At 36.5% G+C, this 24,992-nt stretch overlaps 1 protein-coding gene across 1 annotated transcript in view; it reads left to right on the top strand.

Moving 5' to 3' along the window:
- The first annotated feature begins 6,558 nt into the window (after positions 1–6,558).
- The window catches only part of LOC149805546 (neo-calmodulin-like), a 51,031-nt gene continuing 32,597 nt past the window's right edge, over positions 6,559–24,992 (top strand). The window contains exons 1-2 of the mRNA XM_089950152.1: positions 6,559–7,290; positions 21,407–21,440. Coding sequence (XP_089806278.1) covers positions 7,288–7,290; positions 21,407–21,440 — 37 coding nt within the window. The 5' untranslated portion in view covers positions 6,559–7,287. The remainder of the gene's footprint in view (positions 7,291–21,406; positions 21,441–24,992) is intronic.

The raw sequence follows: 24,992 nt of genomic DNA on the forward strand, positions 1-24,992 counted from the left end.
ATACCTTTCTACAAAATTAGCACCTAAAATCACTGATCACTGGAATCTCATTTTCACTAAAGTCGTTTCTCTGGTATGAATAGGATACCTTTTTCCATAAAACGTGAAAAGAGGCAAAAGAAACCGGAAGGTTGGAAAAATCAGTCAGTGATTACAAGCAACACAAAACAATAACGGACGAGTTGAATCGACAAATTATTCAGTACCTGAGCGAAGTGGTAGCAAAGAATGCTGAAGATTCATGCTTGTTTTCTTATGATTAATTGGAGGTATATAGGACTATGAATGTACAATTCACGACGAATATCCAATTAGTATTCCATAGAATATTCCACATTAACAGAGTCTACTGCTCTAAGTTGGTTCTTCAGATAAATCCATTCAAAAGCAAATACAGTACGTTACCGGAAAGGACTGAGCTTGGATCCAACATACGAGAAATAATGAATAGATACAACACTGTGAGAGATAGACAGATATATATATATATATATATATATATGGATGGATAGATAGATAGACAGACAGACAGGCATGCTTGCATGCATGCATACATACATACATACATACATACATACATACATACATGCATAATTACATACATACATACATAGAGAGAGAGAGAGGGGGGGGGGGACTTTGTCCAGAAATACAGCTACAGCTAGGTAATGATTTTAGCGTACATCTAACAAACGTTGTGAAGGAATAAAAAGGACAAGTATTTATGTTGCAATACGGCAGATGAGTAACAATAAGGCAAATGGAGTGCAATACTCTGCAACCGTGGAAAGATGACTTCATCAGTTGGAGATATAAAAAAAGAGGGCGCACGTTTAAATGTAATATTCCACATATGCTAGAGAGTCTCCAGACTAACAGAATATTCTTGGTATCGGATTAAACATTTTCAAGACTGTGCTTTGACGAAATACGCATGTGACAGTTTTACGCAAGGGATTTGAACATAGCGGTCATACGTAACAATATCATATTACAATGATTTAAAATAAGATTAATGTAGTCTGCCTAACTGATATATACTGAAAATGCTGTGGTCAGCAAAGAGCCGGTTTGGATAGCAAAGATGTACTCGAAATTTAATCATCATAATGATAAAACAAATACTTTTATTTATCACTATTAAACTACTCACAGGTTATTGAATATACAGGTACTCCTTCTTCTATGATAAATAAAAGTTTATAATCGCATAAACGCCAGGAAAAAAGAAACAGTACTCAAGGGAAGATATTTTCATCAAACGGTTATTAGACATAACTCGTGATTGGGGAGCTATGCTAGATCTGTGAGTCCTGCCCTAAGTACGCTAGTCAAAATAACTCAAATAAGAAGGTCGCTACCTATCGATGGGTTGGAAAAGTTTTGTAGAAAACAATAGATCGTAAAAAAAAAAAACCAAGCAGAAACTCCATCGCAGACAAACATCTGAGCCAACGTACGAGGTGTCAAATTGAGCCTTTTGACAACAAGCCCAACGAATTAGATGTAAAATTATCTATGTAATATACTATGACCTCGCACATAATAGCTTTTGTACGAAGCTTTGATAATCAAAAATCCTATAAAGCATTATTTAAAATTCTCTTCAGAAATATAGCCTCTTGCATGGTACCAAGCTCAGCCAAAAAGATGGAAGATGCTGGTCCAGAAATACAGCCAGTAATAACACGCTCGGCCAATTAAAAAAAGTTCACATACTTACGCGTGGATGTGACTCATTATCAAACTCATCGGATATATTGACGATATGCGTGCTTATAGTGTAGTTTCCAAGGTAGACGGCAGCAATGATTTCAGAACCGTTTTATACTCGCTTATAATTCCAATCCAATTGTCAACTGCAAAGACCCCTATCTGCCGTCGATCTGGGCCCGTGCACTTTGTAAGGAGTAATCAGTAGAACAAAAAGGATAATCGATCCTTATCTGCAAGTGCATTGTCCTACGGCAGATAAGGAATTTTGTTGTTTGCAGTTTGACTCGTCTTATAAGCGAGTATGTACGGTGCAACATATGCCGGTGATAACGTTAAATCAGATAGATAAGCTAGTAATAAATTTGAAACCACAAGAACGATAGAGTAAATAATTTCAACAACTAAAAGGTAAACTTTAAGTCCATTTTTCTTGGCTTCTGAAAATCCAGTCTTAACCATTGTCCGATGTCTAACAAGGGCTTTTCATAGTAGAGTTTCACGACCTAGTTTAGAAATCGCCCAATACATGAATAAAATGGTCAATACCGAGAATGCCAGTTGACACACAAATATGTTTCTTCATTGTAGTAGTAACATTTTCGTTTCTTTCTTACTCTTTGCTACTCATCAGATTTTCCAGCGTCTACGTTTGCAAACCGTCAGACCCTTCTCCCACACCCACACCCACACTCCTGAACTTTCGGAGATGTTGAATAGACCGTATGCGCCACCCTGCAGTTCGAAAAAGGGGGCAAATTTATATAATCCACAGTTTAGATATGAAGATAATTACCTATTTCTCTGGGATCAAGCGTGTCAGGGATTGATTAAGATAAATGCACAATCTCATTAAAATCAGATCTGCAGTGTTAAACATGAAGATCTCACAGCGACCGCTTAGTGGTCATGTTCTGGTAACCTATGTTATTACCATAATCGCTAATTTTATCAACCAATCAGATGAATTCTTATATCTTCGCGTTTGGAGACTGAGCAGTGTGGATGAAGAACATGCATGTATACCGAACGATTTGATTCACTTTCAGATTTTTTAAAGCTGCATTTCCATTGGCTAGTTCAAAGGTCATCAGAACTTGACCCGTAAGTGGTCCTCGTCAGATCTTCACGTAGGACAGCGGAGATCTGACGTTAATCAGATTAGATAAATGCAAAAAACTGACAATGAACAGTGCAAAACTATGTATCTGGCTAGCCGTAGCAATTTCGACTCTTTACGAGTCTTTTTCGAAGGCAAATGCAAAAAATAGACATGAGAAACAAACAAATCAGGAAAACCGTTGTGTTTGCAAAACTCTACATGACTATTTTTTTACAGGGATGAGACCTTTGAATTTATTATGTTTCAACTAGCTTGCTTCAATTTGATGCGGTTGCTGGAAAATATTTTATATTGACCTAAAATTCGATGAGACATAATGACATCTCTTATTTTATGTAAATTTATGTAAGCTCAAATTATATCCCAGATATTTCATTGTTATATTAGTAATTATAGGCTATTGGTTGACTAATAGGCAATGTTAGGGAATTATTTAAAAGAAAATATGTCGGCTGCAAAAAGATAATTTATTTGTGCATGGCTGTCCTTTTCTAGTCTTCTTGGTTTAAACTGCTTGGTTTCAGTGTTCTAAGGCGGTGTATCTTTCCTGGTTTCGGAACTTCACTTGGGGCTTTGAGCAATTGCAAAATTTGTTATATTACTGTGGCCACGAGAGGGGAAATGTTCATTGACTGGGCTTCTGTCATTCGGTCAGATCTATGCAAGTTGATGCTTTTGTATAGCTTTTCAGTATCTCCGACATACTGAAGGCTACAGATCTTACATGTGATGAGATACATTACATTCTCTGTTTTGCACGTTTTGTTGGACCATGTATGTTCAGTTATTCGCTAGCCACTGTGTTAGAAAATGTCCTGGTCTCTATCATATATTGACAGGTTTTGCACCCTTTATCGCGACAGGGGCCAGATTTACTAGGGTGGTCTTAGTGACTGGCGTTAGCTTCGCCCTGACTGGGAAGTCCTTGAGACTTTTAGTCTTCGGTAGACTGCTACAGGTTCGTTAGGGAGGATTAACTTTAGTGCGTCACACAGTTTCACGATGGGCCAGTGTTTGCCGATGATTTTACCTACTTTGTGGTTGCCTGGATGGTAGGTCAAGATAAATGGTATCCTATCCGCCTTTCCTCCTCTCCTTATCTTAGTAGGTCACATATACATATAATAGATAAAGTGTTTGTGTTTGCCATTTGCTGTCGAGATGTGATGGTGTTTACAACCTAGGTCTGTCACATTTTTAAAGATTGATGTTCATCCAAACAGATTTTTGACCTTGTATGTTTGAGTATTTTACCCCTTTTGCCTTTATTATTGTCTCCTTTTTGGCTTTTGGGAAGTGTTAGCAGCATTTTTTGTTTTATATTTTGTTTCAAGGTGGATATTACCGTGTAGATGGAGGTGTAAGTATTCCTGGGGATTTCGCCAAGGTCTCAGATTTGGCCATTTTTTGCTCTCTATCTTGGTTGCCCGTACCCTTAAAAATGTTTAAAGGCAGAGATTGACCTCATCGACTAGGACAATAACGAGTCCGTGCTGCTGATGAAGTACAACGTAGGTATTCAATCTTCAATCGATGTTGTCAAATTTGTATCCATTTTTTTATCATTAAAGTACAATTTTGCAGGGATTACAAATGGAAAAAATACATACAACAACATATTTACTCTGGTAATAAAAAGCATATGCAGATCGTGCTCAATACATTTGGCCATCGATATATCGCTTTTGGCCATCGATATATCGCTTTTGGACATCGGTATCTCGTTTTCAAGTCATTTTAACGTGATCAGTGCCTTCGGTTTGTATGTTCGTTTTAAATGCCCGAAGCTCTATAAAGAATATCTGGCTAATATTAAAAGTCTTTTAATAAAATAAGATAATAATATTCGTAGATTCAAATTTGAGAATTCATCTTGTCGAAAATCGAGATGCTTTTCGGAAGTTAGTTTTCGTCGCTGCAAGGTTCTTTCGCTCTAGACCTTACATCGCTGTATCTTTGGTTGTATCTGGAAATCATCCGCATTCCATGATCGCTGACAAAATATATCAGATTGATGACACTAGTCGACACAGACACAACAGAGTATCGGCAACTCTACTTACCATTATATTTGACCGCACCGGTGGCCTAGTGGTTAGAGTGTCCGCCTCGAATGCGGAAGGTCGCGGGTTAGAAACCCGGCCGAGTCATACCAAAGACTTTGAAAAAATGGTACTAACAGCTGCCTCGCTTGGCGCTCAGCATTAAGAGGTTTGTGTTAGGACTGGTCGGTCTGGTGTCAGGATAAAGTGACTGGGTGGGACATCATGCTACATGTCTGCGGCATGATGCCCCAGTGCTAGACATCACTATAAACTGTCAAACTGTAGACATCGTAGCGATATGACTGAAAAATTGTTAAAGATATATTAAAAATCCATATCACACACACACACACACACACACACACACACACACACATCATTCTGTTTCTAAACATAGGCAAATAGAGAGCATGCGTAAAGCGGTAGAACTCATTTTTGCCTGGATTCCATGCACAATTCTGGTTAGCTGATCCTTATAATTGTGAATTATCGTATTTTGTTTCCGTAAGGACGGAACTAGTACTTAAAGAGCAAATAAAAATCCCACAACTGTCATTCTGCACTGAGAAAGTAGCTAATATGACTGACTGACAGGCTGATCGGTTGAGTGACTAATAAACTATCCAATTAACTAACTTGGTAAACAATAGTTTAAACATTTTCCATGCTTTTCGAAGACAACATATTGATTATTTAATAACGTTCAACCGTCCGTTCATGTGTTTATGTCTAGAGCACGTGACCATAAAGTGTTCAAGGAGAACCGTTACTGGAGGAATTCAAATTATTAGGAAAGTTGTGAGAAAGTCTTCTCTGTAACAGAGTCCCTGCTGTATGAAATTTATTTTGTACATATTGTTGGAAGTCAGAATGGTATCGTTTTCGAATAACAGATGGGTAGATCTATGTACGCAACGATGTATTCAGATTTTTCCGCCCCTAGGCCCATTTGAAGAAGCAGCCCTCCGCAATGGCAAATAGGTGAGGGACGACAGGAAACTAAGGGTAGCGAATCGCAGATCTTATTGTGGCAAGTGCTTATTAATGATGTATTCGCTACACATTTTTATTCACTTCAGAGGTTTCCTTCTTTATTTCTTCTTGTTGTTATAAAAGGCCGCCATCAATTTGTCGCTCTGTTACATTTGATGCCATATTCCTGGGCCTAATCGATCTGTGCCTATGTATGTATGTATGTCTGTCTGTATGTATGTATGTATGTATGTATGTATGTACGTATGTATGTATGTATAGATGCGTAGATGTATGTATAGATGGATGGATGGATACAAGGGTGGAGAGATGGGCGGATAGATTTACGGACGGATGTACCATTGGATCTAGAGTGAAACAAAAGTAATTATTGATAGTTGCACAATATCATCCAGGGTCAAATACAAATTGTGTCCAAAGAAAGCTCCCATTTATCACGAAACAGATGTTACGACGTAATTTGTTCGGTCCCCTGACTTTCTTATCATCCGGTTTGATCAAGTCTGTATGAATGGTGCTTCCATGTCTGTATGTTTGGTATCTCACTATGGTGGCGTGGAAACCCTTAAATCATGTGTGTTGGAAGTCTTTAAGAGAGGTTATCAAAAGAGCATTTACTATAATATATGTTTCCATGGCCGCCCGGCCTTAATTTTGTTTCATTAAAGACATGACGGATAGGTAAACAGGAAAATCAGAGGAGCACCAAGTGTATTATTTGTCATGGAGAGGATGCGTAAGCGCTTTGGTACGGCGTACTCTCTCAGAACTATCATCATGTGACTATGCACGGTAGGAATCTTTCCTCGACCATGGTTAATGCAATGCAGAGCTCCCTAGCTCATGTATATCGGCGGATTATTGTACAGAGAATTCCTTTCGTTTGTGTCTATCTGATCCAATCTTGAGACCACTGTATTCTGATTTGATTCCTTTCTTTGAGAATTGACGAAAAGTGAAATTAATTAATTAGACTGTGTTTCTGGGAGACTTGCTGCGACTAGGTGTTGTTTCGACAAGGGCCAATATTAAGTGGACTAGGAAAGGATTTCATTTACAGCGAAGAATAGTGACATGAATAGAAACAAGCATTTCCGTAGGGGAGACGGGAACCATTTTTAAGTGAGCAACAGATATTCAGAGAAAACAGAAAGAGATAGTGGGCAATATGGGTCATTCTTTTGGCAAGCATATTTAACGCATCTGAGTGAATCAGATAACATTTTTTTCCCCCAGTGTATTTATTTGCAACGAAGTGTGACATTATTCTCTCAGGTTTGTGACAGATATAAAAAAAAATTCTCGTCGAAATAAGAAAATTACATCTTTGTTGATTCGTCGTAGTAGCAACACGTAACGTTTGTAACCGAAGTTACTGCTGACTGTATATTGTCTGCCGCCAGGAAACACGCAATGGTAAGTTGACATAGTGTAAGTCTTTTAGAATAAACCTTAATGGACTGTAATCCCACTGGGATGGACATGCTAATATGGATTTTGCAAATGATATAGAGACCTCACCCATTTATTAAGACAGTGAAGTCAACAAGCAGCGTACCCACTACACGCTTAAATGCATCCGTTAAATAGAGTAAGGACAGTAGAACTTAGTATATATACTATATGCATCCATTAAATAGAGTAAGGACAGTAGAACTTAGTATATATACTATATGTATCCATTAAATAGAGTAAGGACAGTAGAACTTAGTATATATACTATATGTATCCATCAAATAGAGTCAGGACAGTAGAACTTAGTATATATACTATATGCATCCGTTAAATAGAGTAAGGACAGTAGAACTTAGTATATATACTATATGCATCCATTAAATAGAGTAAGGACAGTAGAACTTAGTATATATACTATATGCATCCATTAAATAGAGTAAGGACAGTAGAACTTAGTAAATATACATCTTTATGAAGAGGTGGAATTAGCATCATACTTTAGTACCACAAGAATTACAGGTGGTAGGGACCTTATACTTTAACAAGTTATGTGACTTCTCTAACCCCAATTTCCCCACCCAATGGCATAAAAGGGCTGCCTCCTCTGACTGTCTGCCTGTCTCTCTCTCTCTCTCTCTCTCTCTCTCTCTCTCTCTCTCTATATATATATATATATATATAGAGAGAGAGAGAGAGAGAGAGAGAGAGAGAGAGACAGAGACAGAGACAGACAGAGAGAGACAGAGAGACAGAGAAATGTACAAGAATGAAGATTCATGTCAAACGGAGTGTGTGATACCACGTAAACTCTCCATGACCTGCCGGACATTCTTACATGTAAAGTTATACCATCTTAACAATGCTAAAGAGTGCAGAAATGTTTCTTTACCTTATGTATGTATGTATGTATGTATGTATGTATATATATATATATATATATATATATATATATATATATATATATATATATATATATATATATATATATATATATCGTTTGTGAATGCTTTCCTCCAGTACTGCATTCATTTTCTATAGTTTCAGTCTAAGCTCAAAAGATATTGTAGCGGTTGCGACTGGTGGTGTGGTATTATGAGGCTATACAAACAAGATGACAAATTCAAACAATTCGTCAATTTATATAAAGAAGATCATTGTCCGAATTCAGATATCTGAACTCAACACAGTTATACGCATATCAAGGATATTAATCTACGAATTTAAACGAAAACATTCATGCAATTATAAACAATAAAATTCAAGCAAATCATTATATTGGTATCAACGAAGTACATGAAATTGACGCAAATACCTTCTGCTTTCAAACTTTGTTCGCTTCTACCGCCAAAATTGTGCCCGTTGACTTTCCAGACATCCGGTCCCTTTTGACTAATTTTTTACGAGAGAATTTCTTCCAAATTCAGTCACTGAGTCCCTGATATTTTCACTCTTGCAGGAAACCTGCAGACTAATTAGATTTTTGATGGGGGCAATATTTAAAGCCAAAGAAATTTCGTTTTATTAGACTTTATTTGTGGTAAAATAAAGCACTGAATATGAAATACGTAGTGTGTATTGTTCATCATCAGTAGTAAGTACCTATATGTACTCAAGCTAATAGTGAGATTTGTTTTCAGTTACACTGACATACCTCGAGAATTTGACCAAACACAGTATATAGACGCTTATAAGTCGACTCAAACTGCAAACAACAAAGATCCTGATCTGCCGTAGCTTAATGCACCCGAAGATCAGGGTCTATATTGTTTGCTATACTGATTAGTCCTAACGAAATGCATAGACCCAAGTCAACTGGAGCATGATGCGACGGCAGATATGGGTCTGCACAGTTTGCTTCAGACTCGGCTTATAAGAGAGTATAGTTGTTTTCTCTGTGCTCACATGTACAGTAGATAAAGCGTAAGCCTGCAAGTACGTTCACAACCTCTGTGTCTTAGAAATGCATATTTGCTAAAACATTACTGGGCAGAACCTTCATGTCTCGCATGACCTGGACTGAGATCACTTGAGTTCATGTAACTCACTGGATGCAAATAACATTTACAGGAGATACTGTGGCTGTAGCATCATGGTAACGCTAAAAAGAAATAAAAACCGCGACGAGCAAGCCATATTAATGACCTGTACGGAGGGTGTGAATCAAAAACACGTTCTTTGAAAATATATAATTTCAGTGATCACAGTGCAGTCAAACTCGCCATAAGCGGCCTCCTCTGGGGATGAGAATAGTGGCTTCTGCAGAGGAGTGGTACGAAGTCTGCACTATTGTTTGACATTGTTTAGATCGTTCTGTTATTAAAAGTGGACAAGGTCCCTTTCGCTTCTCAGAGCATACGTGCATGAAGCCAAAATTTGCATAGTGTGGTGTATTTCTACTTGGGGTCAAAGCGATAAACACATACAAATATTAAACGTATTTACCAACTTTGACAATTATATTGTCTTCATTAGTCATTATCACGCAGAATCGAAGCAAATAGTCCTGATTTTGTCTAGTTTTACAAGCAAATGGTCCGGATTTTGTCTCGTTTTACAAGCAAATAGTCCTGATTTTGTCTCGTTTACAAGCAAATAGTCCTGATTTTTTCTAGTTTTACCAGCAAATAGTCCTGATTTTGTCTAGTTTTACAAACAAATAGTCCTGATTTTGTGTAGTTTTACGAGTTCTTCATAGTGTGACCCTGCAGTTGCAATGAAATTTCAAAAGGGAAAATATGACTACATTCGAAATTCCTATCGAACATTTTTATTTAAGGTTATAACAGGTCCAAATGTGTGAAGACCAACCTGTCCACCAAATTCCACAGGAAAATACACGAACGCTAAACATTCATTAATTTAGATGGCGCTCTAGCACCTAAACTGAAACAGTTGCTACCCCAACTTGTTCCTTTGACCTGCGTAAGTGGTTATCCGAATTCCAGAATACAATTGAGAGAGAAATACGTTGCCAATGCCAAAATTTATGCATTAATATACTATCTTAAGTGATTCTAACAACTGCCATGTCAGTATTTCTGAGGACAGGCTGACGACATTGTCACGTTTCCCAGCAGTATCAAGCACAGTTGCAGAAACCACAATAAAATGCAAGAGTGAATTTATTTTACGAACGTTTTTGACAGTTACTGTTAAATTCCTACCTTCGCTGCTTAATTTTGTTTAATCAATATACTTTATATTTTTTAAACATCTCATGTTTGAAACATGAAAAATAGCATGGTAGTAACCTCGATTGTTGTGTTTTACAGCAACCGAATAAATGCGGAAGTCATTCCTTGATATCAAATACGTTTCCTGTTTTTGTGCAAAATCAAGACGACAAACCAGTATATACCAGACTTTCACACGTCCTTCGTGAATTTGATTTAGTATCTATATCTCTCCTGGATACACAGTATTAAGGCCACATCTGACGGTTAAGCCATTTTGTGTGTATTATTTGATTTAGGAGTATGTCTTCTAATCAGCCCACGAATACATATATATATATATATATATATATATATATATATATATATATATATATATATATATATATCTGTGTGTGTGTTTATTTTTACATCCTTTTTTAATTAAATTCTTCCTATAGCCTGTGCTGGTTTATTTATGTTATTTTTCTTAAGGCGGTCGACTCACTCATTAATGTTTAGACTGCTACACGACATTGTTTATCAATAGCAACTTTACGTCGGAAAGAAAAAAAAAGTATATTCAAGGCAGAACCTAATCTTTTTAAACACCAGATACTTTCAAGATTACTACCAAACATTTATTTAACTGAATATATTGTTTATCAGAGTAGTAATAATTATGAGAAATGGACAACTTTAGAAGACGTTTGTCTGGCTTCAACATTATGAAAACCTCTGTTGATACTATGGAGCAACGCACTTCGTTTTTTAACGCCAGTCTTGCTCCATATTTTCATTTAGTGCAAATGTAAGAAAAATGGTCCAGTCTTCTTCCTTGTATCAGACCGATATTGCTATAGAAGAATATTAAAAATCAAACTCGAAAAACACTAGACCAGCAATGATGCTGCCTAATTTGAAAATCATTAAATTTACTACACCATTCAGACAAATATATACAGTATCGTCCGCTAGGATTTACCAGGTAATTAAGCGTTACATTGTCCATTAACATTTCGGTCCCCTCTGCCTACCAGCTAGCAACGAATTGCTTTCATGCCACTTATGGAGAAAAAAAAATTGCTTCGTACTGCAGCACGGAATTATTTGTTTAATAAGAATTTGCTATAGGCTGTTTATTTTGTGAGATAACTATTTTATAATAGAATCCACGGAGTGAAATATTGATAAAACAAATGCTATAACTGTTGTCTTGATTTAAAAGAAAGTGTGCAGAGGCCCAGGGGTTCATTTGAGAGGAACATGAAGAAATGCAGATTTTACGGCAGTAACAATGATGACTTGCATATATATTTTAATAAAATCATATTTGAAACAAGATCACGAATAGAAAAATTCGACAAGTTGGTTTTATAAACGAATAGATAAACGTAACTATCAGACTTAGAAAACGACCCATCAAGAAGGTATAGTGAGTATAGTATTTACAAAGCTACTAAATATATTTAACAGGTGACAATGGTAATATCACTGAACATTTATTGGACATGAATCATACCAGCTATTAACAGAACGAAAGCGAAAGTAAGAAGCTAATGTTAGTTAGGATTTGTGTGATTTTGATTTTTAACGTAGCTTTAACAATGTTTCAGTCATATTGCTACGATGTCTGCAGAGTGACAGTTTATAGTGATGTCTAGCACTGGAGCATCATACCGCAGACATGTAGCATGATGTCCCACGCTATTACATTATCCTGACACCAGGCCGACCAGTCCTAACACTAACCTCTTAATGCTGAGCGCCAATCGAGGCAGCTGTTTGTACCATTTCTATAAGTCTTTGGTATGACTCGGCCGGGGACCGAAATCACGATCTCCCGCATCCGAGGCAGACGCTCTAACCACTAGGCCACCGGAGCGGTTTAGTTAGGATTTAATATTTGATATATCACATATATAGACTTAAGCAACATTAGGTAAACTCATATACAAATTCCGATCGATTGTTCTAAATAAAAAACTTGTTTAAAAGTAAACAATGAAGATGGCATGTTTTTATTTATGCTGTGTTAAATAATAAAATGATCATGTGGATAGACCATCTAGTCACATTATCCTGACACCAGGCCAACTAAACTAGGTCACTTTGGTTCATTCCCAAAGGCTGCAACCCACATCATAAGAGCCCTTTCAAGTTACAAATGCGTACACAGCACCTTCAATTATATATATATATATATATATATATATATATATATATATATATATATATATATATATATATATATATATATATATATATATATATATATATATATATATATATATGTATGTATATATATATATATATATATATACGTGTATGTTGTCGAATCTATCAATCTGTATCCGATTTCATAAGCTCTTTGTTACGACTTGCAGTTCAATATTTTTTCCAAGATTACAAGAAACAAATGGTTGAATTCTGCATCTACTATGCCTTGTCTGAAAGAATTCAGTTCTGTCACTTGTTTTTTTTAATTGTCAAGCTTACTGCAAGAAAATTTACGATAAAAGAAATAAGATGTGATTTGTTTTCTTTGCCATTGTGTCCCCATAAAGTTAGAAATAATAACTTTGCATGGAATATGGGTAATAATGAATACCGTTTACATGGGATTTTATAGTCTGTCTTACTGTTAGATTGAGTAATAATGAATAACCTTTACAGGCAATGGCATTTTATAGTCCGTCTTACTGTTAGACTGGGTAATAATGAATAAACTTTACATGGGATTTTATAGTCTGTCTTGCTGTTAGACTGGGTAATAATGAATACCCTTTACAAGCAGTGAGATTTTATTGTCTGTCTTACTGTTAGATTGAGTAATAATAAATAACCTTTACAGGCAATGGGATTTTGTAGTCTGCCCCACTGTTAGCCTAGATAATAATGAATAACATTTACAGACAATGGGATTTTATAGTCTTTCAGTATGGGTTCGAGTCTAGGGGACGGCCAATGTGGGTATGTCAGGAAGCTTGCCAGTAGCTTCCTGTGGGTCGGTGGTTTTTACCAGGATTTTCCCTGGTTCATCCTTTACCATTTATACTGACCACAAAGTATAGCATATCATGTGATGAAAATGACGTTAAACAACAAAGAAAAATAACAACAACAATCATCAAGAACAAGGGACGTAGTATGATAAAGGGAATTTTTTTACCAGTTGCCCATTTCCCGTTATCAGGTCTGAAAACCTTTCGGGATTCTCAAATATTCCCAACTGAGGATTTTCTACAAACGTGTGCATCTGTGTTTGTAGCCCACGTGAGTCTACGCGAAAGGTCTGTTTTTCATGAGTTACGAGCTGCAGTACTGTGATATCCTAGACAAATCGATGTACTCAGTCAACCGTGCACTCGAATTGCACTCCCTGTAAATCAGTTACCTGTTCTGGGTGGCCATATCAGCGCACGAAGTCATCGATGGTTATCTATTTCAACTAGCGCCATTTCGAATTCTGCCAAGCTAATCATTTTGTCCTTGATAGCCACGGAGTACAGTTGTCAAACTTGCTGAGACTAATTTGTGCGAGAATGTCCGAACAAACACGTATTCGTGAATGTAACCGGTTAACAGTTATTTTCCCAACTCCATCCCGCGACACCGATTACTATCGATAATACTCCGACAGCAAATCAGAATAGTATAAATATGAAGGTTGCTGTAAACGTAATTCCATCAATACCTACGGTCAACGGTGATCGCGGTGATATATCCGCAAATAGCGTCCACGCCAACGAACAATCGTTTGTATTTCGCGAGTCAAACGGATATCACGGTAATTTCATCTCGCGGTTATTGTTCCGCTCCGAGAATTACCCCACGTCGGTAATTTTGAGGATCCATCACAATTTTTATATTAATACTGTCGCGTTGTAGTACAAACCAACCAATTATTTTCTTCACTGGTACAACTGCCATACAATCATAGAAAATATGTTCTCGATGACTGTTTGCATGCTTCCAGATTTACCTAGAACTACATTGCTTATGCCCACGTTTTGTGTAACAAATGGTACCGTTCTTGTCAAAAAACTGTTACACTGAGAAGCGCGCTTTTTTGAATGCTAATATGTGTATTTCTTTCTTTGGTGTCGTTTATATTGGCTTTGAGATATTTGACGGATTGTTTTTCACCGTATAATATTAGATTAGTATCCCAACGTTGAGGTAGAAGCTTGCTGTTTTCACACCTGGCGGCGTAGTCAACGATCGGACGTTTTTGCTTGTTAGTGCTCTATTTCCAAATCTGCATCGAGTTGGTATTGATACATCAGGGTTGTGGTCCCAACGGTCGATTTATATTTCACCCTTTTCAAGCTAATTTTGCGCGTATACTAGGGTTTCCTAACACCACTCTGACGCAGATATACGTCCAAGAGTAGAACAAAATCACCAGCAATGTTGCCACCTTTTATCAGCTTAACTAATACCCCATCAGTAACTTTCACAAGGTCATTTTTGGCCTTCCGAATTCATAACGTATATGTAGTAATAAATCTTAAACACCTACAAAAAAGACGGTTATGTACCCTTCCGGATAGATGTCGATTCCTTCCAACTGAAAATCGTATCCGGCAACTAATGATAACGATATCATATATGTGAAACGTTTTCGAACATTCTCTTTGATGGAATGCTTAAATGTCTCACTAAACAATTGGTGATTAGTTATCAATATTACCATTCCACCAAAGGTACCTTTGTATCCGACTAAGATGAATACATACGATTCGGACCCGCGCACCATTAAGATGTGGAGTTTAGCTGTATTAAAGCCATCCCCTCCGGTACCGAAGGTAAGGCGACGATTTGTTACGCTGCCGTTTTATCCTGTTTCACTGGTTATTGTTCCTATAACTTCGGTCCATAAAGTTACTGTATTACTGAGAACACATCGGTGACCTTGGTATCCAAGTATAGTTTCGTCGCATCCTCGGAAGCATCGATATAATTTTGACGAAAGAGTCTCTGATTCCCTCGTTCTGAATGATTTCCCTATGTTGATTTTATGTTTTTCCCACAACATCGGGTACCTGCAGCCTCCGCAATTTAGTATCCAACCGTTCTTCCTGTTTAAATAAAATTTTCTTCAGGCGGTTAATTGATGGACTTACTGCGCAATCACCGTTGCAATAATGCATTATACTAAATCAAAATTGATCATCCACTTTACGCTCAGATGAAATAATTTCAAAAGTGTTCGGGGTAATTCTTTTTGAACCAGAAATTCTCTAGGAATAACTGTATGTCCTTGTGTATTGACTTTATGGGCTCTGTGTCTCTTCATTGGATAAAACTTTTCATAGAAATGCAACCATTTTTCAGGAATGCGTATCGTCTCCTCATGTTCTTTATTGCCCCAGAAGAATATCAACCAACATAGTATGCTTACATCATTTCTCTCACTGATTTATCGTTGGTTATCTTCGCTGTCGTCAGTGTATTTAATGGTCATTTTCAAGTCTTCAATAGTCACTTCTTTTGGTGGCTTGGTCAACGTCAGAGAATGAAACTTTTCTTGTACAACATCATACAATAAATTTTCTGGCATTTTTTTTTTTAATTTTTCTTTGCCAAGGTTTCGTCGGATTGCTTCTTTCAACTTATCACTAACCCATTTAATTTATCAAAATCCTCATTGCTGTACACTTTTAACATACCTTACACACGGGTTATTGTTATATAAAAGCATGATTATTTTTGTAAATACACTATACGCACGTTATATATATATATATATATATATATATATATATATATATATATATATATATATATATATGCATGCGTATTGTTGTACACTTTTTACATGCCTTGCAAACATATTAGTGCTTAGCAATCTGCACGTGGAGGTGGAATACCCACTTAGCAATCTGCACGTGGAGGTGGAATACCCACTTAACAATCTGCACGTGGAAGTGGAATATCCACTTAGCAATCTGGACGTGGAGGTGGAATACCCAATTAGCAATCTGCACGTGGAGGTGGAATACCCAGTTAGCAATCTGCACGTGGAGGTGGAATACCAACTTAGCAATCTGCACGTGGAAGTGGAATAGCCACTTAGCAATCTGCACGTGGAAGTGGAATACCCACTTAGTAATCTGCACGTGGAGGTGGAATACCCAATTAGCAATCTGCACGTGGAGGTGTAATATCCACTTAGCAATCTGCACGTGAAGGTGGAATACCCACTTAGCAATCTGCACGTGGAAGTGGAATATCCAATTAGCAGTCTGCACGTGGAGGTGGAATACCCACTTAGCAATCTGCACGTGGAAGTGGAATATACACTTAGCAATCTGCACGTGGAAGTGGAATACCAACTTAGCAATCTGCACGTGGAGGTGGAATACCCAATTAGCTATCTGCACGTGGAGGTTGAATACCCACTTAGCATTGATTTTTCAAAGTATTAATTGCTTCGTATAGATCTTTAGCCAGACTGCATACTGTCATTTACAACTTTCATTATCTTGAATACTTGAAAACATAACTGCGCGCCTTAAATTATATTTTCTTATCCAGTTCTGATATTGTTGCTTGTATACTGGACATAAAAACAGAAAAGGAAATTCACCTTCTATATCGATATTATTAAAACACCCTATTATCTTTCAGATATGTCTTTTCTTTAACTATCGTATCTTCCCGTGTTAATTTAAGTTGATAATGTGCTACTCTTAAACGTATTAGAGCATTTTAGTATTTCCTACTTGTCAATATAGTTTAAAAAAGTGTTTACAATATTTCAACATCTACTTTAATATATGTGTCATATTTTATTTCTCTAAAGTTTGAACCTTAGCATTCCAGTCAGATAAAATAATTTGACACACTGACAAAAATCAACTAAAGGTTTTTTAAGTATCTACAGAATCTGGATATAAACATACAACATTACCACCAAATCTTCAACATATTAAGAAGTGAAAACCAGTTCAAATGATTAAATGTTACCGAGTTATGAAGCGGTAAAATATATGCATTTCAATGTTTTGTTACAGTAACAAGTCATAACGGTATTCTATCAAGACCTTGAGATACTGCCAGGTACTTGTAACCGGCTGTACATTTAACAATTGCTTGCAAAACTAAAAATTACCACCGTCCAACTCCTAAATTAATGCTGCATATTTGCATATTGAAGTAAAAAAAAAAATGAAATAATTACACAGCTATACGTTGCACGCTTGCTGCTATTTATTATTAATTTTTTGGAACTTATCAACTTTTTTCTACCACTGATTGCTGAAGTGTATTTTTTTAATACACAATTTGCCATTATTTGTAAGACGTAAACCCATAGACATACATCTGCTCCAGTGCCTCAGTTCTATCATCTACACAGAACCAAATCTCTTCACTATTTAAACGACCCTTCCCCTAGCCCACCCCATGATTATTTACATTAATGTATAAACCATCTCGGTGAATATGTTTTAATTGCCGGCAAGAATATTCTACTGGTTATGCTAAAACTAAAGATCACAAATAACATAATGATATTGTTGTACGAAATTGCTGCTGGAAAGTACATGTCCAAGGAGACTACAATTGGCAACATATAATCTACCCAACGATAATATAACTGAACTATTGTATTTGTGAGATTCAGCGAACAATTGGCATGTTCAATTGTTTTGAAGATATTTGTTGAACGTGCATCTTGCACAGGGATAATAGACATATATACATCAGTTTCTGTGAGATGATCTGAATAATTATAAAGCTGACAACGATTGAAACATGGTTCTCGGCAAGGAAATATCATCAAGAATACGCTGCTAAATACAACTTTCTCTCTTCAGTTACATCCAAACAATTAGAAGCAATGACAGGAATGGTTAAAAATCTTGAGGTCATAATATTAAATAGATGCAAAAAAGCTAGAGAACTTATTTTTAATTCCCATCACCAAGGAGAATTCACTTACACTCTTATGCTGTTGTGTATTGTCGGTTGGAGGAAAGGACGGTCGATGACTGATAGAGATGTTTAAAAGACCTTTATGTCGACTTTTGACTAAATTTTCGTTTACAATTGAATAACTTCGTGTTTTCAGTGGCACCATTTTGCCATTTTCATGCTGAGGTTCTCATAAGGCTGATACATACACACATACGCAAATGCTAAAATTTGTTTCTCTTTGTACATTGTGGCTTCGTAATGCATGCAGTTTTATTATGTTTCTCCAGATATTCTGAATGCTTGGAATGTGAGACATCTTCAGTATTTTTGGGGTTCTCTTTATGTAACAAACGTAATATGCAGTCTAGTCCAAATGTGCTTATATCTAGTCCAAATGTGATAATCTAGTCCAAATGCTCTGATCTAGTCCAAATGTGATAATATGGTCCAAATGTGCTGATCTCGTCCAAATGTGATAATCTAGTCCAAATGCTCTGATCTAGTCCAAATGTGATAATATGGTCCAAATCTGCTAATCTAGTTAAATGATTTGCAAGAAATCTCGTCAAACGGCAATGATTGCAATCATAACTGAAATATTAGTTTAGTAAGAGCTGACGATTTATTGACTTGTTTAAATGTTTTATTTTGTTGTTGAAATATTTCTTAAATATACATTGCTCTCTCTCTCTCTCTCTCTGGCAGGGGAGGAGTAACCGATCGTTCATCGCCATAACATTGTACAAGCAGAAACCACACAGCTCTTCAAAATCAGTACCAATAGCTACTGTATTCAGGGTTTGCAAATTATTCCACTTTGATATCTTAACCGTGTCTTTGGAAGATCCATTTGCGCTAATAAAATAATTAGTCCATACGTATTGTAAATGAAGGACCTATCCAGGGACGTCATTTGGAGGTGCGAGTGGGGTCATTTGCCCCCCCCGCCTCCCCCTCCTCCCCCCACCTCCCCCCTCCTCCCCCCCCGCCTCCCCCCCCCCCCGACTTTGCATGTGCTGTAAAATGTCAAATCGCTGTTTCCTATATACGAAAATTAACAAGCCTGTAAAGTTTTGCCCCACCCCTCCACCCCCTCGAAAATAGTTGAAATAACGTCCCTGGACCTATCATTTTCCTGCATATCAAGTGCAATTGAATGTGTGGTTGGCAGTAAAGTGAATTTGATAGAAATAATGTTGCCAGGGAAATTTAATTAATGATGAGTCAAGATACTTTTATTACATGAGAACTAATGCATTGTTCCAATCATGGTTTTACGGAAAGTGAATTAATCAGTTTATCCGCGCATTTAGCCGAGAAAGGAAACTGTTCAGTGTGTAGGAAGACTATTACGTTTATCAAGTCTGATCTTATTTAATACGACTAACAAACAAATGATGAAATGAATGAATTTCTCTCATGAACTTATAAAGTGCATGAGCGCCAACATGTTAACGTCTCAGAAGTCTACTAGCCTGCCATAATAGACGTAAAATACGACGATAAAGGAGCTGGTCTAAAGGAAAGCAACGTACGGTTTGGTTGGATTTAGTTATTTAAATGTGCTTTAACTAGTTTACGGTAAACGGTTATTTGTCGTATTTCATGTTATATGGGCCTAATTATCAGTAAACAAATGTTATCTTAGGATTTATCTCAAACAATGATTAGGGTACCGTACTAAGTGTACGCTACTGAAATCCTCTAAAATATAAACGCTGTTCTCTACCTTTCTAAGCGTAGCATGCCATTGGACACATTATTCCCACGATTTTTAGCTAAGAGTAAAACCTTTTAAACCTGTAGGTAGGGGTTTTGGCCTAAGTGGTTAGAGCGTCCACCTCGGATGCGAGAGGTGGTGGGTTCGAACCCTGGCCGAATTAAACCAAATGCTTATAAAAATGACACTAGCAGCTGCCTCGCTAGGCGCTCACCATTAAGAGGCTGGTGTTAGAACTGGACAGCCTGGTGTCAGGATAATGTGAATTGGTGCAGCAGACATTATGCTACATGTCTACGGCATGGTGCCCCAGTGCTCACGTCACTATGCATTGCTACACTGCAGACATCGTAGCGACATGACTGAAAAATTGTTAAAGCTACATTAAAAGTCTAGCACACACACACACACACACACATACAAAAGCATACACACACACACACACACACACACACACACACACACACACACACACGTTTTCATTCCTAGCATGCAGTCAGATTTTTTAACTTTTGCAATCATAATTATGATAGGATCTTGCAAAGTTTTACATCATTTTATTTTAAGAGACAAAAATGAATAAGAAGAAACTGATTTAATTGGATCGTTTGTTTTGCTACTTAGGAGAAAGTCCAAAAAGAGACATGTGCTATATCACAGTTCAGACAGTTTGAAAACGTATGTAAAAGAATAATATTTAGACTGTAGATCATGTCAGATCTCCGATTTAGTATAAAATCAGTGTTCACGACAAAACGTTAACAGTTCGCATAATATCTTACGAAACTCATTGATTATATATACGTCATAATTAACACTACATATTAGTTAAGATGCCTATTTCAATGTTAAAATCTGACACGGTATTTTATGATTATTAAAAACTTACTGGAATTCTGTATTTATTATCATTAGCACTGACTACGTCAACAATTTCTCTTACTCTCCTATCGTTCCTTAATACAGATTATAGGATAAGGGCAGGAGTGGTGAAGCATACATTCTAACATACGAACCACAGAAAACAGGAATATTTGGTTGATAATAAATCATTCTTCCTCGTTAGAGCAGGCAGCAGTATATGAGTGCTGTATATATTCCCGTGTTCCTGCCAAACAGTTTCATGAAAACATTTAGTGCAAATATCTAAATTCACTGTTGAAGGTAGTATATATATATATATATATATATATATATATATATATATATATATATATATATATATATATATACGAAAACTGTCATCGAAAGAATGAACAAATTATTTTTTGTTTTTCAGGCGAATGTAAAATTGGACGAGGAAACAATAAAAGGCAAGTATTTTTACAATATTTGAACTAGTCCAAATATCCACCATCAAACCAGTCCAAATATCCACCATCAAACCAGTCTAAATATCCACCATCATATCAGTCTAAATATCCACCATCAAATCAGTCTAAATATCCACCATCAAACTAGTCTAAATATCCACTATCAGACCAGTCCAAATATCCACCATCAAACCAGTCTAAATATCCACCATCAAACCAGTCTAAATATCCACCATCAAACCAGTCTAAATATCCACCATCAAACCTTGCTTTAGCTAATACATTACCATTTCATCATTCAATCGCCTCTCATAATAAACTAGCGGTTTACTCATTGGGTGATTCTAGATATTAGGTACTTCTGGCACGGTGAAGTGAAATCGTTTGCATTTGCAAAATGCACAATGGAGAGAATGTTTGCATACCTCTATAATACTATGATGTACTCTGGCTGGAAATATTGTATCATCTAAAGGTGCAGGGGCCAATTTTTATGTACAAATTTAATGCCGCAATCAGCGACCTAGTATAAAAAAAAAAATCATAAAAAAAATCAAATACGAAAGTGAGGTCGAAAAGGTCCATATTTTTAGATACCTATATTAAAACAAAGCATAAGAATAGTATCCACTTGACCAGAGAAAATGGCACTTCATAGAAGACGAAGTTTATGCACACCATCCCCAAATTTCTACCGGCGATTTTCATGTCCGACGGTCATTTTTGACACCATGTAATGCTCACAGTGCAAACATAAGCCTTTTTCCTAGATGACAATTCTGCAAAACAGTGTGTAATAAACAGGCTGATGCAATTGAAAATAGTTGTCATCTAAGCCGTTTTTTAGATATTCTACTTGCTCCAGACCCATGTGTTTACTGTTATGGGAGATAGCTCTTCTTCCTAGCTGACTATTGGTATTTCACTATCAACATACTGCAGAGTAGCTATGGAAGGTGTACATGCCTGTCATAAATTTCAAGAAACACACAAGCCCGAATCACCTAGTTCATAAATGTATCCATATCTTTAAACAGTACACAATAATACCTGAAAAAGTCACACCATAGCCTCAAGTTAACGAATTTGTCAGGGGCCAATTTACGAAACTTCGCCCTGCCACCTAAGCATGCATCTGATGAAAATGGCTGCCCCTTGTCCTCGAAAAATCAACCTGAACTAGACCAAAGTAAACTAACGTTAGCAGTTATACAAACAGGGAAAACGAATTTGGCAGAGTAGGCTGTGCCAGCTTTTGAACGCACAATTACCAAATTAGAAAATATGTAAAACGTGAAAACGTTATAGGCTCGGGTTTCGTTTGTTTATTTTTAAATATATTTTTGTACAATCTACCTTTGAAGTAAAGACTCAAGATGTACATTCTATGACCAACATTTTGCACATTATTTAATGCACCGAAATAACAAATTTAAAGTTATTTATACAATGCCTTTTTTGTACAATGTACCTTTGAAGTCCAGGAAGTGAAAATCACATTGCGGAGCTAGCGTTTTTTGTTTATAAGTACACATCTGAAGTAAAGTCAAGATGCATATTATATAGTTAAAATTGCACATTATTAAATGCACCGAAATAAAAAATATTTTTTTAACCAATGCCTAAGATATACAAAATTGTTTACATAACCAGGATAACTAGTGAGGAAAACTTTGGAAATTCCTTGTCTTCACAAATTTAACCCGATCCAAAGTACGAAGTTGTAGATCTCCAACTAAATGTAAACACAATACCGTATTATAGAAAATATTTAGCGGTTTATCACAATCTAAAAAAGAGCGGGAAAATGAAATTCTTCAAAATGTACCTCCTTAACAATCGTAATCTAAGTCCGTTATTGCTAATCCATGTTTATTTCGCCTCTATACTGTGTTCCATGTAGCAATGCTTCATTCAAGGGTTTCCTCCCTTGTTTAGTTAACTTTTTGGGAGATATTGTTATTACATGATGATCAACCATCAACGTATATTCTTAAACCTGAAATATTCTGTAGCTTAACAAAGTCTTATGTACTTTGTAAAGTAGTAACATTTAATTGTAATACTTGCTCGAACAATAACTGGTTACTATGGATAAATTAAAAGAAAAGTTTTTAAAAAAAATTTATAAAAAAAAACAACAGGAAGACGTTTTCATCATAAATAATATGCGTTAAATTTGCACAGGTTTACGCCTGTAAATTGAAAACCCACAGTACAAACAAACATCTTCTCTTTTTCCCGACTTGGTAAAAATTCACCCAAAAGATGCTATTTGTGCCTCAGTTGGAATGTTATACTTAAGAAGAAGAAAACGGCTCCGTTAGTTTATCAATGAAGAGTTTATCGCCATATTCATAACTAGAGAAAATGCTCCGGTTTAGAGTTCTGAAATTTGTTCAGAACAATAAAAAATATATGTAACACCGTATGTAATACATATCTTTGCATCTGAAGTAAATCTTTTTAATATTTTCTTTCTCCAGATCTCATTTTTACATAAAGAATAGACAGGTTTTATTCATATCAATGGATATTTCACTACATTTTTGGTTCTATCATTACTGCCAAAACTATGTAAAGGTTGTAACAAAGGTTCTGTCCCTTGATTCTAATTTTAAACGTGCCTGGTGAGAAATAATTAATACCTAAAAATGAGTAATATAGTGGTGACGATTTAGACTCAATTCGCCATTGTAATAGTAGTGTACAGGTGACGAGTTGTAGCACATTTGCCATTGCAATAGTAGTGTACAGGTGACGAGTTGTAGCACATTCGCCATTGTAATAGTAGTGTACAGGTGACGAGTTGTAGCACATTCGCCATTGCAATAGTAGTGTACAGGTGACGAGTTGTAGCACATTCGCCATTGCAATAGTAGTGTACAGGTGACGAGTTGTAGCACATTCGCCATTGTAATAGTAGTGTACAGGTGACGAGTTGTAGCACATTTGCCATTGCAATAGTAGTGTACAGGTGACGAGTTGTAGCACATTCGCCATTATAATAGTAGCGTAGAGGTCGCGAGTTGAAAGAGTAGTAAGGAGGTGACGAAATAGATTTTAATCATACATGTTTCATGTGATGTTCGATAAAGCTGTTCGGTCCGTATTTCCGTTCCACACCCCCAAATTCGAATTACTTAGGTGCCTTCCTTGACGTCTATTCGTATATATTTTAAGATGCAGTGAATATATCGTTTTATAACCCCACGTCGTTTTCTATTTCATTTATATAATAAAGCTAAAGACATATAGAAAGCTTTAAAGGGGATATGCTAATAAATACAAACCAGCATTCGTGTTTTGTACCGAGTCGGGGGAAAGAAAGTATGTGATATGGCGTATGAATACGTCTTGGCCAGGCGGCATCGACGTATCCATACGCCATGTCAAACATGTTCTTTCCACAGACTCAGAACAAAACATGTATGTAACTTTGTTTATACTTTCGCCTTTGTAATAGAAGTATAGAGGTGACGAGTTAGATCGAATTCGTTCGTGACGAGATAGACTGCACTCCCAGTTGTAACAGTAGTATAGATGTGATGC

This window comes from Sinohyriopsis cumingii, chromosome 2 (assembly GCF_028554795.1).
Source record: "Sinohyriopsis cumingii isolate HCF-2022 chromosome 2, ASM2855479v2, whole genome shotgun sequence".
Lineage (NCBI taxonomy): Eukaryota > Metazoa > Mollusca > Bivalvia > Unionida > Unionidae > Sinohyriopsis > Sinohyriopsis cumingii.